Source organism: Canis lupus, chromosome 27 (assembly GCF_048164855.1).
Source record: "Canis lupus baileyi chromosome 27, mCanLup2.hap1, whole genome shotgun sequence".
Taxonomy (NCBI): Eukaryota; Metazoa; Chordata; class Mammalia; order Carnivora; family Canidae; genus Canis; species Canis lupus.
Window position 1 is genome coordinate 12805653 of NC_132864.1, and position 16647 is coordinate 12822299.

At 44.8% G+C, this 16647-nt stretch overlaps 2 protein-coding genes across 26 annotated transcripts in view; one reads left to right on the plus strand and one right to left on the minus strand.

Moving 5' to 3' along the window:
- MTRFR (mitochondrial translation release factor in rescue) overlaps positions 1-13191 on the minus strand; it is a 17385-nt gene extending 4194 nt beyond the window's left edge. The window contains exons 1-2 of one of the 3 annotated variants that reach the window (XM_072802254.1): positions 12984-13191; positions 1880-2187 (exon numbers count right to left, since the gene is read on the minus strand). In XM_072802254.1, coding sequence (XP_072658355.1) covers positions 1880-2187; positions 12984-13176 — 501 coding nt within the window. In that variant the 5' untranslated portion in view covers positions 13177-13191. The other 2 variants (XM_072802256.1, XM_072802255.1) reach the window with 2 other exon arrangements.
- MPHOSPH9 (M-phase phosphoprotein 9) overlaps positions 10796-16647 on the plus strand; it is a 71596-nt gene continuing 65744 nt past the window's right edge. For 7 of the 23 annotated variants that reach the window (XM_072802229.1, XM_072802237.1, XM_072802233.1 and 4 more), the window contains exons 1-2: positions 10796-10953; positions 16290-16549. In XM_072802229.1, coding sequence (XP_072658330.1) covers positions 16446-16549 — 104 coding nt within the window. In that variant the 5' untranslated portion in view covers positions 10796-10953; positions 16290-16445. Of the gene's footprint in view, positions 10954-13300; positions 13438-14385; positions 14468-16289; positions 16550-16647 lie in introns of those variants that run through there. The other 16 variants (XM_072802232.1, XM_072802236.1, XM_072802238.1 and 13 more) reach the window with 12 other exon arrangements.

The window sequence follows — 16647 nt, forward strand, 5'->3', positions numbered from 1 at the left end:
TCTGCCCCCCACCCCGCTGTATTATGTGGCTTTCTCCACGATCGTTTTATAATTAAGAGTGTGGCTTTGTTTGGAAACAATGATAGCCTTCTGATAATTTAAAGTTCTCAAATAATTTTGAAAATATCAGGGATCCCTGGGTGGCGAAATATCAGCTGATATGTCTAGCTTGTGGCCAGGGAATAAGCCCTCTGTCTGCACCATTTATAAATGTAAAATTCTTTTTTTAAAAATAAACGTAAAATTCTGTCTCAAGGAGGAAGATAACATCTTTATTATTAGTCAGCCATAACCTTGATTAATACCTAAATTATTAAGGGCAAGTGCCTTGCAAAGCTATTTGATAAAAAATTCTGTGAGGGGCTCTCTGGGTGGCTCAGCGGTTTAGCGCCGCCTTTGGCCCAGGGCGTGATCCTGGAGACCCAGGATCAAGTCCCGCGTCAGGTTCCTTGCGTGGAGCCTGCTTCTCCCTCTGCCTAAGTCTCTGCCTCTCTCTCTCTCTGTGTCTCTCATGAATAAATAAATAAAATCTTAAAAAAAAAAAAGTGTGAAATTAGAATGAAAGAAGAGTACCAAAAGCAAATCTGCAGTAAGTTTATAAAATAGTTAAAAATCGGGTCAGGTTTCAGAATTTTATTTGTTGCTCATGAATGACACTTTTTTCTCAATAAGGAAAACAAAACTGATTGAGGTTTTAACTGATAGGATCTTGGCTCAAATGCTTGGCAGTGAAGAACAGTTAAGAGCACAGACTTTGGGGGCAGCCCGGGTGGCTCAGCTGTTTGGTGTTGCCTTGGGCCCAGGGCCTGATCCTGGAGACCCGGGATCAAGTCCCACGTCGGGCTCCTTGCATGGAGCCTGCTTCTCCCTCTGCCTGTGTCTCTGCCTCTCTCTCTCTCTCTCTCCTGTGTATTCTCATGAATAAATAAAAATCTTAAAAAAAAAAAAAGATAATAAATGTTTAAAAAAAAAAAGAGCACAGACTTTGGGCTTGGTCTGGGTTGATACCTGCAGCTGTGGGTTCTCAGGCAAGTTAACTAACCTCTCTGTGCCTGATTCTACACTGGTACCGTGAAGATAAGGTGTAAGGGCTTGTGAGGATAAAGACGGGCTGTGGGCATAGTTGCACAGACCAGTGCTGACCACTTATTTATGGGACACAAGTCTCTGGCATGTGGAGAACCTGCCTTGCCATCTCTTCTCTGCCCTGTGCCATGCAGCACTTAGGGCCCTCTGGCGACACAGAATGGACTGGCGGTTCCACTGGGAGGCAGCAGGGCCACTATCTGTTAGTAGTGGAAATGGGACAGAGCATTTCAGTATTTCCTAAGGGCCCAGGATGTGTTGAGAGCTGGTGACTCTCTGATCAGAAATGTTTTTTTTTTTTTCTGTAAAGAAGGAAGACTCCTATAGGCGCCAGTGCCACGTATCGCATTTTTGTTCTGAGGGTTAGAAATGCTTTGCCTGTGTTACCTCCCTCTCAGAAGGACAGGTGTCACTGACATGTACCAAAGAGGGGGCGGAGGGATACAGCAGATCACTGAGGGCTGGGACTGCTGGCAGACACTCCAGGTTGGTGTGATGCTTGGGGACCAGAGCCCAGGCACTGCCGCGGAACTCTCCATGCCCAGAGGCTCTGCTACAAGTGTGCCACTTGCCAGATGCCAGGCCAGCAGGCGGCCCCTGGTTCCCAGGGACCCTGGACAGAGGCTCTGAGGCTTTGCAGGAGGTTCTGCCTCAGGGCCCAGAGTCAGGATCTGTGATGCTTGCCGCTGCCCGGGCCAGAACGAGAACACACTTTAGCCGGTCACCACGGTCACTCATGGTGCCCTGTAAGCTGTCTGAAACCCGCCGACCCCCAGCAGTCTTCCTCCTCTACCTTGACGACGATGCCCGAGGGGATGTGCTTCAGCACCACACAGTTGCTTGTTTTGTTGGTGGCCTGGCCCCCTGGACCATGTCCTTTCACAAACTGCTCTTCCAGTTCACTTTCATCCAGGAGAGGCAGAGCAGGGCGGTCCTTCTTGCCTGCCGCCTGGACCAGAGTGACTGCCACTCTCGGGGCTGACAGCACTGGCTTTGCCTGAGGTCCAAGGCCCCGTGGCATGGTGCATAGTCTTGCCAGTCGTGCAGGCAAGCCAAAGAAACTTGAGGTACTCATGCGGAGGAGCTCTGCTAGCTTGGGACCTGAGTTGGAGGAAAAAAAAAAAAAAGAGCCTTTCAGGAAGATGCATTCACTCTCAAGATTATACTTCAGGTTCTAGGACCACCTTTCATAAACCGGTTCAGGCAATGGCCACCCAGCCGTCAAGTGGGGATATTTGGGAAGTTAGCAGAGACAGCAATGCATAACCCACTGCAGCCTTGGAGCATCTCCTGTGATCTCAGGGCTTGTGCCCTCTCAGCTGAGAAATAGTTTCTTTTTCTTTTCTTTTTAAAGAATTTATTTCTTCATGAGAGACACACACACACAGAAAGAGAGGCAGAGAGAGAAGCAGGCCCATGCAGGGAGCCTGATGCGGGACTCAATCCCAGGTCTCCAGGATCACGCCCTGGGCCAAAGGCAGGGGCTCAATCGCTGAGCCACCCGGGCGTCCCGAGAAATAGTTTCTTACAACAGATTGAAAATATCTTCGAAGCACCCAGAGGTGCTGTTTTCTCAGGAAAGAAAGGTTTTGAATGTGACACACAAAAGAACAGGGCTGTTATTCGATAAACGCTAAACAGTGCATCAGGCAAGACTCAGGATCTGAGTCAAGCGACATTATTTCAACGTTTGAGGATCTTTGAAATCAAAATGTAAAGACGACATTAGGCGAGCCTATTTTATAGCTGAGCTTACACGGTCTGACACAGTAAATATCACTATCAATCAATGTCATGATTGTTGTTTTTTAATGTTTCCAGTTTCATGGATTTGAATAGGAACATCTGTTCCTTCAGTCGCACTGCCAATAACATGATCCAAGTGGTGCTCATCCCTGGAACCATCAAATCAACTGATTTTTATTAAGGTGCCTGTATGGTTCAGGATGCCATATGAGGCGTAGTGAGTGATGCAAGCTGGGAAGGAGTGAGCCTCTGTCTTCATAGAGCTTAGAGTCTAGTTGGGAGAGAAGATGCTAAAAAAGCAGTATTTAACCATTATATTTAAATAGCTACTCCAGACGTAGCAGAAGGCTGAAATGTCTTTGTTTGACAAGTGAATGGTATCGAGAGTAACAGATACCAGGACGTGGTGAATCCCACAGGCCTTGGCTTTCTTCCAGGGGAGGAAGGCAGAATGAGCTGACAGGTGTTAGCTCTTTTCAAAGATGGGTAACCTTCCCATGCGAATAGGGACACGTCACAATGTAGGCCTGTTTTCTTACCTGGAAAATGGGTGACTAAGCCCTTCTCCACACCTATCCTGCATAGGATTAAAGATCAGAGGGAAAAAAAACTTCTGGAAAGAGTTTTATTGAATACCTTTGAAGGCATGAGACTGATTTTTAGCAAAATTCCTGTTGCTTAGGTGGATTATGGGAACTATGAACGTGCCTCTTGCTTCATGATTCTTGATCCAGGATGATGTAGGTGCTAAAAACAGATGCACTGCCCTTTTTAACAACTGCTTCCTTTGAAGCTCTAAATAGCTGCTTTTACCCTTGAAACCTTGTAAATTCTAGCTGATGGCCACTGGTCTCTAACATAGGTACGAAGCTGTGGATACCTAAGCCAATGCCTTAAGCCAAAAGTAGCTTCACCATGCACCAAATAATTTCAGGAGGTTTGCTCTCAGCTCATTTACCTTTTGCCCCCTGTCAGTTCAGGCTGCTAATTTCTCTGAGCCCACGCTGGTCTCTAACAAGCTTTGAGGACGCTTACTGCAGACGCATGCTACTGGGCACTGCTGCCTCGTAAATATGTATATTTCTGTTATTTTACACGTATCTCTCTGAGTACTGGCCCTGAGAGGATGCTGGTCCTCTTTAAAACGACAATATGGTATTCTTAATCTCTCTATGGAAAATAAATATAATGAAATGTACTTTTCGGGCCTTGTGCCCATGCTAATTTTCAATCCTGTGACTGACAGGATGGTCTACACTCAAAACTTCTTTCTGAAAAGTATGGCATTCAGTTATGTGTGTCAGTCCCAGGGGGTGACAATTAATGTGGTGTTGGTAGGATGCTCTGTGGCTGTGAAGGGCGAGATTTTGAAACAGAGCGTGCCAGGGAAAGCTGCGCTTTAAAAACTGGTTTTATTGTGTGTCACGTCTTTCAGTGTATACTCAGAAGATGAATGATAAACACAGGCACTTTTCTGAAATCACTCTGACAAAGAGCCCACTCCCCTGCAAATGATTGAGTGAATGAGACTAAGCCGATGTCCAAAATTTCCCTTCCCTTATTTCTGCTTTCAATCTGCAGAACAAGATTCCTTTGTGTACCAGACAGCATCTAGTCCCTGGATCAGATTCATTACAGAACATGAGCCCGGGGCCTCCTTTGGGGTTTCTCTTCCGCTAGTTAGTAAATCTGACCAGGCAGGACAGCGTTGGAATAGAGTGCAAGTGACAAAGAAAGGAAGTGAGTCTGAGACAAGGCAAAACTCCCAGACAAAGGGTGGAGAGTGCTTTTATCAGCTGCTTTGTCACTGGCCCGCTGTGTTTCAAATCTACCTTTCTGTCCTAGTTCGGAGCTGACACACACCCTGGAAGGTCTCCCACCCAAATGGAGTTTAAATAGGTCCCCCGTGCTCGGTTACTGGCTGCTTTGTTAAATGGCGAATTCCAACAGCCAATCGGACGATTCTAAATACTTTTAGTATCTCTGGAGCGTTGGCTCTGCTCCAATGACTGCTAAAAATGACAAAACACATCCATGGTTCCACGTCCCCAAAGCCCAGAGAATACGGATTGGATTTCAGTTTTTGTGATACCCACAGAGCAACGCAAAAGTCTTTGGGGAACAATAAAAGCAGCTCAAATTAGAGCTCATCGTGACATGGTGACAAGGAGTGTTGGTAAGGGGAAACTGGGAGTCATGACAGCTTGCCCTAATTCCTTTCTGTGGGTGTGCGCTTTGATTCAGGGCTGGCTCTCCACCCCAGCTTCCCCTCAGCCCTGTTTCTCCTCTGAGGACGGCTTCTGCCGCTCAACAGCTGATTGCAGTTTGGCTTAAAGCCTCTCATTGTCCCAGTCCCTTCCCACTTGGTCAAGTCAGAGATAATAGGTGTCAGGACTTTCCAAAAGGGAATGCTAATTTGTTCAATGAATGTTTTCAACATTTACTATGTACCAGGCATGAGCTTTGGGGAGCCCAAGGAGAGTGGCGCATAAAAGAGAAATTAAGATGCCCCCCATCCCCAATACTATTGATGGCATAGCCCAGGATGGATAATGTGCTACAGAGCAGTGGTTCTCTGATTTGACTGTGTTCCCATGTCACTTGGACTGCTTGCTACTGGGACTTGGGATTTGCATTCTGTTAGGTGCCCCCTTTCCTGACCTGGACCAGTTGCCATGAATTGCCTCCTCAGGCCTCCACAGTCAACCATGCCTAGGAAGATGTCTGGCTGCAGGGATGGTATGTTGAGCTCTGCAACGTGGCCTGGGACTGCAGCAAACAATCAGATGTAAACTAGACACAGCAAGGTGAGGGTCATTTCACTAGTAGCTCTAATGCTCTGGAGATGGGGGAAGGGGATGGTGATGTCTCTGCGAGAGATAAGGATATTTGAGTCTGTTTGCAGGAAGTCATAGGATTTCAATCTCTGGACTCACCTTCTGGATGCCATTTGCCCAAAAGTCACTGCCTCACTATCTTTTTAGAGAGACAGAGTGCTAGTTTCTCTTGGCAACAACTTTCATGGTATCTCAACCTCGTAGAAACTTCATCAAATCCAACTGAAGGAACAGATGTGGTGATGAACTGAAACGGGGGTGCCTTAAGAAAGATGATTGGTAAAGCTCTCACCGTGGCACACTTTCCTGAGCAGACATACCCCATGGAGATTCTGTTAGAGATGATACTATTTCAATAGGTCTCGGGTGGGGCCAGAGACCTGCGTCTCTAACCAGCTCCCAAGTGAGGCTCTGGCCTTCAGAAACCACGGAGTGTCATAGCCAAAAACTTTGAGCAAAAGTGCTTGCCTGTACGGTGGCTCCTAGGACTGCCTGGCTACTGGATGGGAGCTCCCGAACAATGATGGCAAAGATGGAGATAGGGGAAGGACAGTAATGGCAGGAAAGGCAAACATTCAGAGAAAATAATTAAATGAATATCAATTTGGGCAGCCTGGGTGGCTCAGCGGTTTAGTGCCACCTTCAGCCCAGGGCCTGATCCTGGAGACCGGGGATCGAGTCCCATGTCGGGCTCCCTGCATGGAGCCTGCTTCTCCCTCTGCTGCACTCTATCTCTCTTTCATGAATGAATGAATAAATAAAATCTTAAAAAAAAAGAATATTAATTTGAGCTAATAGAGAAGGTGAAATGGAAACAAAGATTGAGAACGGGTCATCTGAAAAAGAACACCAGGGTGGCTCAGTCAGTTAAGTATCTGCCTTTGGCTTAGGTCATGATCTCAGGGTCCTGGGATCAAGCCTTGCATTGGGCTCCTTGCTCAGTGGTGAGTCTGCTTCTCCCCCTGCTCACTTTCTCATAAGTAATAAAATCTTTTTTGAAATAAAGAACACCAATAATGTTTTTATTACATTAGTGTTCTAGAACGGTGTCTGATATGAACATAATGTGGGCCACATTGAAATTCTAAATTTTCTAGTAGTCACCTTAAAAACAGTCAAATGAGGGGCGCCTGGCTGGCTCAGTTGGTGGGGCATGCGTTTCATGATCTCATGATTATAAGTTCAAGCCATACGCTGGATGTAGAGATGACTTAAAATTGTTAGGGGTGCCTGGATAGCTTAGTCGGTTAAGTGTCCGACTCTTGATCTCCGCTCAGATCTTGATCTTAGGGTTGTGAGTTCAAGCCCCAAGCTGGGCTCCAAGCTGGGTATGGAATCTACTTAAAATAATTAAAATAAAATCTTTATTTTTTATTTTTGTTATTTTTAAAAGATTTTTATTCATGAGAGACACATAGAAAGAGGCAGAGACACAGGCTCAACCACTGAACCACCCAGGCGCCCCTAAAATAAAATCTTTAAAAAATAAAATAAAAATTAAGTAAAAAGAACCTTCAGATAAAATTAATGTTAATATATTTTAAAGATATATATTTAATGCATTTTAGTTAATAAAAGGGCTCCTGGGTGGCTCACTCAGTTAAGTGTCCAACTCATAATTTTGGCTCAGGTCATGATCTCAGGGTCGTGAGATCAAGCCCTGAGTTGGGCTCTGCATTCAGCACTGAGTCTGTTTGAGGTTTTCTCTCCCTCTCCTCCTCCCCCAGCTCATGCATGCACTCTTTCTCTCTCAAATGAATAAATCTTTAAAAAATATTTTATTTATTTTTAAAAAAGATTTTATTTATTCATTCATGAGAGACACAGAGAGAGGCAGAGACACAGGCAGAGGGAGAAACAGGCTCCATGTAAGGAGCCTGATGCAGAACTCGATCCCAGGTCTCCAGAATCACGCCCTGGGCTGAAGGTGGCGCTAAACTGCTGAGCCACCTGGGCTAATATAAATATAATATAAATATTAACCCAGTGTATCCAAAATATTGATATGTAATCAATATAAAATGATGATATCTTATATTTTATATGATGTCTTCAAAACCTGGGGTGTGTTCAATGCTAATATCAGACCATGTAGCTCCGGAATCTTGCTCCTCATTAGGGTCTAGAAGCAGCAACAGCACCACTTGGGAACTTGTTAGGAATGTGGACTCTCAGGCCCTACCTCAGACTTCCTAAATGAGAACCTGCATTTTATTAAGATCTGCAGGTAAGGGGCATCTGGGTGGCTCAGTTAGTTAAACGTCTGCCTTTGGCTCAGGTCATGATGCTGGGGTCCTAGGATCAGGCCTCCGTTGGGCTCCCTGCTCAGTGGAGCCTGTTTCTCCCTCTCCCTCTCCCTCTGCCTGCTGCTCCCCTTGCTTGTGCTCTCTCTCTCTCTCCCTCTCAAACAAACAAACAAACAAATAAATAAATAAATAAAATCTTAAAAAAAAAAATTGCAGGTGACTCAGAGGCGCAGACTCCCAAGACATTTTATTTATTTAATTTTTTTTTTCCCCAAAACATTTTACTAGAACACAGGAACCAGCAAGTTCTTCCAGCTGCTAGGACACTTTTAAAAGCTGTTGTTTCTTATGTTTATGTTTAAGAAGTTGAGGCCAGAATTCTGGAGTGCAGATTACCTGCTTGGTCATGGTCCTGTTTTCCCTTCCACAATAGGAAATAAAGTGATAGGTCTCAAAACAGTGATCTAATCAATGGTGAAGGACCAAACAGTGAACTTGACCAGGCCGATGTGCAATGGTGCAGCTTTAAAGAGACAAATGGCCAGCTGATGGGATCAAAAGCCAAGTGAGAGGATGATTTTCTGAGAAAGGCTTAAGCATCATTCATGTTTCATAATATGTTTTGGTGCTTGTTCCCTGCAAAATGGGAGTTAAAACAAAGCAGCTACTTTCCCACCTACTCCATCTAGCTCATCCTCCTGGGCTGGTTGTCTGGAGTCCTTTCCAGGGCTGGAGCATCTCCCAGAATGGAACATCTGGGGGCTATGGCTGAGGCCTGAAACAGACCATGTCCTTTCCTGGGCTTGGGGGTTCCCTTTGAAGATAAAGCACCTTTCACTCACAGGAAGTGTTGGCAGGGAATTATTTCTCAAATAAGACAAACATAACAGATTGAGCAGGAAATGCCATGTTGAAGAATGGTCTGGTTCTGGTCTCAATTTAATAGGCTCCCTGCAGCAGAGTTCAAGAGACAACTAACGAAGTAGATGAAGAGAAAAACTTTCAATTCATACAACACTAACATCTCATTCAGTGTTTTTTTTTTTCCTTAAACAGAAAACTCTGAATCCACAGAGAATTACACCTGTCCTATTTGTGTGCATCGCTGTGATTTTCTTCTATTTATGGCATCTAACAGGAACTTTATAATTTTATCAACTACACAGTTAAATTAAGACAGAAACACAAGAAAAAACAACAGTAATAACACTCTATGTGTCCTTAAATTTTCAGACAATGCATTATTTTGGATGATAATGATGAATGAATCTATTATCATGAATGATACCTTATACATATAATTTTTAAATTTTATATATATTTTATATATTTTAAAGATTTTATTTATTTATGAGAAACAGAGAGAGAGAGAGGGCAGAGACACAGGAAGAGGAGAAGCAGGGTCCCCGCAAGGAGCCCAATGGGAGACTCAATCCTGGACCTCCGGGATCACACCCTGAGCCAAAGGCAGACACTCAATCAGTGAGCCACCTGGGCGTTACGATATTTGTTTAGGACTTTTTTTTTTTTTTTGTATTAAAGATTTTATTTATTTATTCATGAGACACACACAGAGAGAGAGGCACAGACACAGGCAGAAGCAGGCTCCATGCAGGGAGCCTGACGCGGGATTCAATCCCAGGTCTCCAGGATCACACCCTGGGCCAATGGCAGCGCTAAACTGCTGAGCCACCCAGGTTGCCCTGTTTAGGACCTAAATGCTATCAAAGCACATTCAAATACATTATCGTATTTGACACAGATAAAGAAAAGTGATTATCTCAGGTAGATTTGGAAGAACCTTAGGTATTCCATTTTTAAAAAAGATTTTATTTGAGAGAGAGAGAGAGAGAGAGTAGGAGCACACAAGCAGGAGGAGTGGCAGAGGGAGAGGGGGAGAAGCAGGCTCCCAGCTGAGTGCAACTCAATCCCAGGAGCTGAGATCCTGACCTGAGCAGAAGGCAGATGCTTAACCAACTGAGCCACCCAGGTGCTGCTTCCATCAGGTATTCCATTTTTTAAACTAAACTTATCCTTTTTACAGCTTTTTTATCCTTTCTACTTTTAGCTTTCACGGTATCTCTAGATCTGTCGTTTCCCAGCTCCTTAAGTATTAGCTCATTTTCCTCAATTTTTTCTGGACTGTTCCTCTCATTTTTTTGTCCCTAAAAGGCCACACTGCTCTGTAGTCACTCTTGGCTTCATGATTTACTCATTGTGCAGCTTTGGCCACATTTCCTCATCTGTAAAGTACCACCTAGGGTGAGAAGAAAAAGTAATGTCTCTACTACATAGAACCCTTAGGAGTACTTTGGATCCCTAAACTAAAAGCTGAAGAGCCTTTGACTAACACATCACATAAATTGTGGTCTTATCTCATAAACTTAATCTGAAACAGATTATTTCATAGGCTTTTTACAAAAAAATTTATTTAAGTAATCCCTACACCCAACGTGGGGCTCAAACTCATGACCAGGAGATCAAGAGTCCCATGTTCTTCCAACTGAGCCAGCCAGGCACCCCTTTGTAGACTTCTTATTTATTTATTCATGAGAGACAGAGAGAAAGAGAGAGAGAGAGAGAGAGAGGCGCAGAGACACAGGCAGAGGGAAAAGCAGGCTCCATGCAGGGAGCCTGATATGGGATTCAATCCGGGGTCTCTAGGATCAGGCCCTGGGCTGAAGGCGGCGCTAAACTGCTGAGCCACCAGGCTGCCCTGTAGACTTGTTTTAGGGCACAGAGTGAAAGGCATCTAGAATGGTGACCTGAAAATTATTTCATCTGGTATGGTTCAATTTAAGATTAGTACTTGAAAACCATGAAATGACCAAAGATGTGCTATTTGGTGAGGTCATAATTGTGGTCTATGAAATCAGGTGCCAAGGAGATAATTATAATGCCAAGAATACAGTTTGACTTCCTTAGCAGGCTCACATGGAAAGATAAATCACCACCTTCATCCAAGCAAGTCCTGGCTTAAACATGGAGATCTTTAGGAATTATCTGATAGAGTAAGAAAAATCGTGAAAGACAAAAAGGTGACAAAGTTTATATTTTAATATACGTCTGATGATTTCATGTTTAACTAGATTTAAAGTTTTAAGTTCCTCTTTTTTTTTTTTTTTCCTGCTGTGAAGAACTGTACCCCCCTCTCCCGCCCCCTATGACAGTTTGGACATAACCACCAAAGAGTAGCAATGCTGGGGTTAAGAGACACTAAATCCACAAGCCACACAGCATGGTCTTATCCCCATCAAGTCAAAGATCTCCACTCAAAAGTCAGTTTGAAGCCTTCAAGGTCAAAGAGATACTCCAGTAATTTGATGTTAAAAATAAAATTATATAGTGACCATATCACCATAAAGGCCATAAAATAGTGGTGTCAGTTACATACAAGTAGTGCAAAGTCTCTAGGATGGGATTAAAGTCTTAGGGTGGTTTAGATTAGATGAATAGCTATTACACTTAATGCATTTACTGGAATTTTTCAAGCCTCCTACTTCTGTTTCCTATATTCAGAAATAATGTCTCTGGACTTTAACACAGAGAGAGGCAGAGACACAGGCAGAGAAGCAGGCTCCATGCAGGGAACCCGACGATCCCAGTCTCCAGGATCACACCCCGGGCTGAAGGCGGCGCTAAACCGCTAAGCCACCGGAGCTGCCCTGTCTCTGGACTTTAAAAACTACCTTTTTAGCTGTTTATAAAGCTTTGAGAGAGGTATTTTTTTCTCTTTAGTCCAAAGAGTCAAAGGCAATTTCCAATGACTTTTTTTAAGACCCATCCAAAGAGCTTAGCGTAAAATATGGTATGAGCAACCTTATCAAAATATTTCACCACATTAGCAAGATAATTTGGTTAGCCAGAATATTGCTCTTCTTATACTGTCTTATTAAGACATTAATAGATAAAAAGTTATCTAAAACCACACAGCCAAAACCAAAAAACCAAAAGCCCACATGCTTAAACTGAACAGAACCCATCTGACTTTGTGGCCAAAAGTGAACATTTCTGCCTCTTGCATGGTTAGGAAATAATGGCTAGTACTCAATTTAGGGGTTAATATTTTTCTTGTAAGGAAATACAACTCTGTCTGCTTGGGGATGTCTCAGTAATTCACAATTTTCAGTTCTTCAGTTCTTCTGAGTGTAAAAGATTCTATGATGTCTCAAGTAATAGGTTTTGTGACTAACTGAAATCAGTGTTGACTTTTTTTTTTTTTTTTTGGTGGGCTTGAAACATGGTCAGTGAAATCAGCAGCAGAGCCATGTGCTTAAAATCAGTTTGATTTCAGTTAGGTATTATATGAGCCTAGTATTGACGGATGGGACTCACAGTGGGGCGGGGTGGGGCTTAAATTTATTTAAGCTTGAAATCTTTCATACACAGATGGGGCTTTGGATACAGACTGAATTTTTTGTTTGAGACCTAATTACGAGGAGGCTCAGGGGACACGGAATGCCCTGCAGATCTGTCATTCTTGCCAACAGATCGCGTGTGTCCTGGCTTCTCAGCCACTTCTACACGAGGGGGCCAGCCAAGGTCCTTTACTTCGGACCCTTGGAGGGGGCAATACAAGAGCTGGCCTTAAAGCTTAACTAGTCTTGAGAATGTGAACTGAACAGAGAGGATGAAATGGCCTGGGTCCACACAGAAGCACATGGATTCTCTGGGGCTGACACCTACCATACGCCAGTCTGAAACAGCACCTGCTGCGTGCAAAAAGCTCCATAAAACTCTGCTGAACAAAGGCAATGAAGGTGGTTCCGTTTCTTCTTGGGCCTCAGTGCAACTGCTTTCTCCAGGCCAGCGGGCTGCCCTCCCCTCCTCACCCAGGCCCTGGAAGAACCCCAGGGCCGACCCCTAGCAGTCTAGGGTAAACCAAGTGCAGAGAAAACTTAGCTTAGCGTCTGGGCCAGCTGCACCTCACCGCCAGCGGGGCTTCAGGTCAACTGGTTGTGCGACTCGGGTCGCGTGCTGGGTCGTCCCAACATCCGGTCCTTTCTCCAGAGCCCTTGACATTCGTGGGCAACCGTAGGGGTTGGCTGGCTTCTCTACCGACGCTTACCTGGCCTCAGGGCTGGCCTCCCACCCGCAACGGCTGGGGCAAAGCGAACCACGACCTGTGGCTCGCAGGCGCGGGCCTGCGTCCGCGCACGCGCAGTCCTTCCGCCGTGGCTGCCCCCGCTCGCGCCAGGCTCATTCTTGCCAACTGCGCATGCGGGAGGCGGGCACTTCTTTTCGCGTGGCGTCCGTAGCATTGCAGAGAACCAAACAGATCAGAGGACTTTGGCAGAAGCCCCGCCTCCTTTCATTTCCCGGGCGTCGGACCTCCCTGGGCGTGAGGGGCGGGGAGGGGGGAAGGGGAGGTCGCCGCGCGCGTCGCGGCGCGGCCGTCTCCGCCTCCTTTGCAGCAGCCAATCCCGCAGGCAGGGCGCCGGGCGCGCGCACGCTCTCTGGAGTTGAACGGCCGCGAGAGGCCGCTGCCCGACCCTGACATCGGCTGTGGGAGCAGCGGCCAGGTAAGCGGTCGCCGGACGAGGCTTGGAAGACACGGCCTCGGGAGAACCCCAAGTGTCCTGAGGACTCTAGGGCGGGGGAGGACGACGGCCACGCCACGCAGCCCCCGCCTCACCCCTGCGGCGTGTGGGGGCTTCGCCCGCGGCTGTGGCCTTTTCTAGACTCCGTGCCCTTGAGTGACACCCGCGCGGCCCAATCGCAGAGCGCTTCTTCCCGAGGGGCGGAGGCCTGTGGGATTTTTCTTCTTTTTTTTTTTTTTGGACGGTCTTCCTTAGTTTACTTTGGGAATCATGATAGAAGTTATTGGAGCCGTGGCTTTTCCTCCCGCCTCCCCGCAGCCTCCGGGGTAGGCGGCTGCGTTCGGTGGCTCTCCCTCGCCATCCCCCTTTGACCCGAGAGCCGCCAGGCGCGTTGAGGTCTGCCTGCGAGGGCGAGGAGGTCGGGATCTGGCCTCAAAACCTCTGGAATTTTCTCTTCCTTACCATCCCCGCCCCCCCCGCCCCCGGCTTCCAGCAAAGCGCAGCGCCGGTTTCACTTCCTTAGGGTCCGCAGACCCCGATTTGGTCTTTTGTTTTCTTTACCCCCCTGGGGTCATGGGGACCAAGAGCACAACATTTCGTTACCGGGACATACAAAAATGTCTCCTGTGTTTGTATCAATTGTCCATCGAGTTTTGTTTTATATTGTCTTTTTAAAAGAAATTTCGCATTTATGTCGTGGTCCCCCCCACCTTCTTCCTTCCCGCCCCCATCCCCACCCCCTCCACCGCTGGAGAAGCATCTTTGCATCTCAAGTGGTTTTCCTTCTGCATCTTCCGCATCCGGATTATCTTGGCGGTGCTGGAGGTGGTGGAGGATAATAGATGGGGTTGCAGATCCAGGTCCCTGGAGAGCTTGTGTTTTCCCAGTAGAAGAGCAGGGTGATTTGAATCCAGGTATTTTCGTTGCCAGTTGGAAGATGCAGCTCCGGACTTTTTCAATACCCCACTTGTGGTTGGCGATGGGCTGAGCCCCCGGGGAGAAATCCATTTAGGTAGGTCTGGTTACCCTTGGCTTTCACAAACCTTTATCTCCCTGAAGGAAATGGTTCTTTTATGAAGTGATTTTTTTTTTTTTTTTTAAGGTTGTGCTTTATAAAACTAGTCCCTAGGAAGTGGAATCAGAATACTAGGTGGTTTTCCTCTCTTGCACTCTCTAAACTTTATATCTTGTAAGAGGCATAGATTTTTGTTTTTCTCTTGCTCCTTCACTTTCTTTTTTTTTTTTTAAGAATTTATTTATTCATGAGAGACACAGAGAGAGAGAGGCAGAGACATAGGCAGCGGGGAGCCTACTGTGGGACTCTATCCCAGGACCCCAGGATCAAGACCTGAGCCAAAGGCAGACAGACTCTCAACCACTGAGCCACCCAGGCACTTGTTCCTTCACTTTTTAAAAAAATACATGAATTCCCTAAGAAGGAAGCATGGTGTTTGATTTGTTATAGCCAGTTTGCCTCCATACACCTAGCATCAGTTAACCTGCATCAATTAATCAGGTTTTTTTAGTTGACCAGGCAAATTGTTTTTAAAAAAGTAATACATGCATAGAGTGCAAAATGCATTTCTTCCACCCCTACCTTCCAGCCAATGGAGAAACAACCATTTGATTGGCTGTGTTGAATACCAAATTAAATACTAAGACGTTCTGATTTATCTATTTGAGGTATAGATCAACAAGCATGGATCCTTGGTAGAACTTAATAAACAAATGAACAAAGCATATAAGTATTCCAATTGTTAGAGTAGAATTGTGTCTAGAAACTTAATAATTAAACACATAAAATTCTGAAATACTACAGGGAAAAGATGATGCTACTTTTTTTGCAAATGATCCTTATTGTAGATTTTTGAGATATAATTCACCTCATAAAATGCATCCCTTTGGGCAGCCCGAGTGGCTCCAGTGGCTCCAGTGGCTACCATCTTTGGCCCAGAGGCATGATTCTGAAGACCAGGATCAAGTCCCACATCTGGCTCCCTGCGAGGAGCCTACTTCTCCCTCTGCCTGTGTCTCTGCCTCTGCCTCTCTGTCTCTCTCTCTCTGTCTCTCATGAATAATAAATAAAATCTTAAAAAAAAAATAAAATGCATCCCTTTAAAGTGTACAATTCATAGGTTTTTAGTGTATTCACAGATGGGTTATGTAGCCATCACCACTATATAATTCCAATACTTTTCATCACCCCCAAAATAGACTCCATACCCATTTTTGGTCACTTCTGTTGTCTCTTTCCCCCAACTTCTGGGAACCATAAATCTACTTTTTGTCTCAAGAGATTTGCTCATTCTAGATTTTTCACATAAATGGAATCCTACACCATGTGATCTTTTACTGAGTTTCTTTTACTTAAACGTAATACTTAAGTGTTTATCCACATTGTAGTATGTATCAATATTTCATTCTTTTTTTTTTTTAAAGATTTTATTTATTCATATGAAACACAGAGAAAAGCAGAGACATACGCAGAAGGAGAAGCAAGCTCCCTGCAGGGAGCCTGATGCGGGACTCCATCCCAGGACCCCAGGATCACAACCTGAGCTGAAAGCAAATACTCAACCACTGAGCCACCCAGGCACCCCTATTTCATTCCTTTTTATGGTTGAGAAATATTCCATTTTATGTATATAATACAGCACATTTGTTTTTCTGTTCATCAATTGATGAACATGTGGGCTGTTTGCATTTTGACTATTAAACTGTTGCTCTTCTTACTGTAGACTTGTATAAAAGGATGAAGATTGCCAAAGTAGTGAAAAGACAGTTGCTAGGTTTAGTGGCTTTTTATAGTATATTTTTCCTCCATTCATTTTCAGACTCTTGGGAGCTTAGAATATTTCACAGTTCTGAATGTTAGCAACTGAAAATGCCTGTAGACGATGAAGCATCTGAAGATGACTCGGATTCAGTTTCTTCAAACATTGAAAGAACCTACATTTTCAAATAAGAGAGTATAACAATTTCTGTACACTATGGAAGATTTTGATTTGGTGAAATCCTTACGAAAAACTTCATGTTCTGTAGAATCTGATATAAAAAATTCTCCCCCTTTTGGACTGAACTTAAATACTAATAGGTAAGAATGGGATAGGTAGATTTTTATTTTATTAATGTAACAACAAATCAAAATAAGTTTATTTGCATAATTTACCCAAATAGTGTCATAGTTTTTTG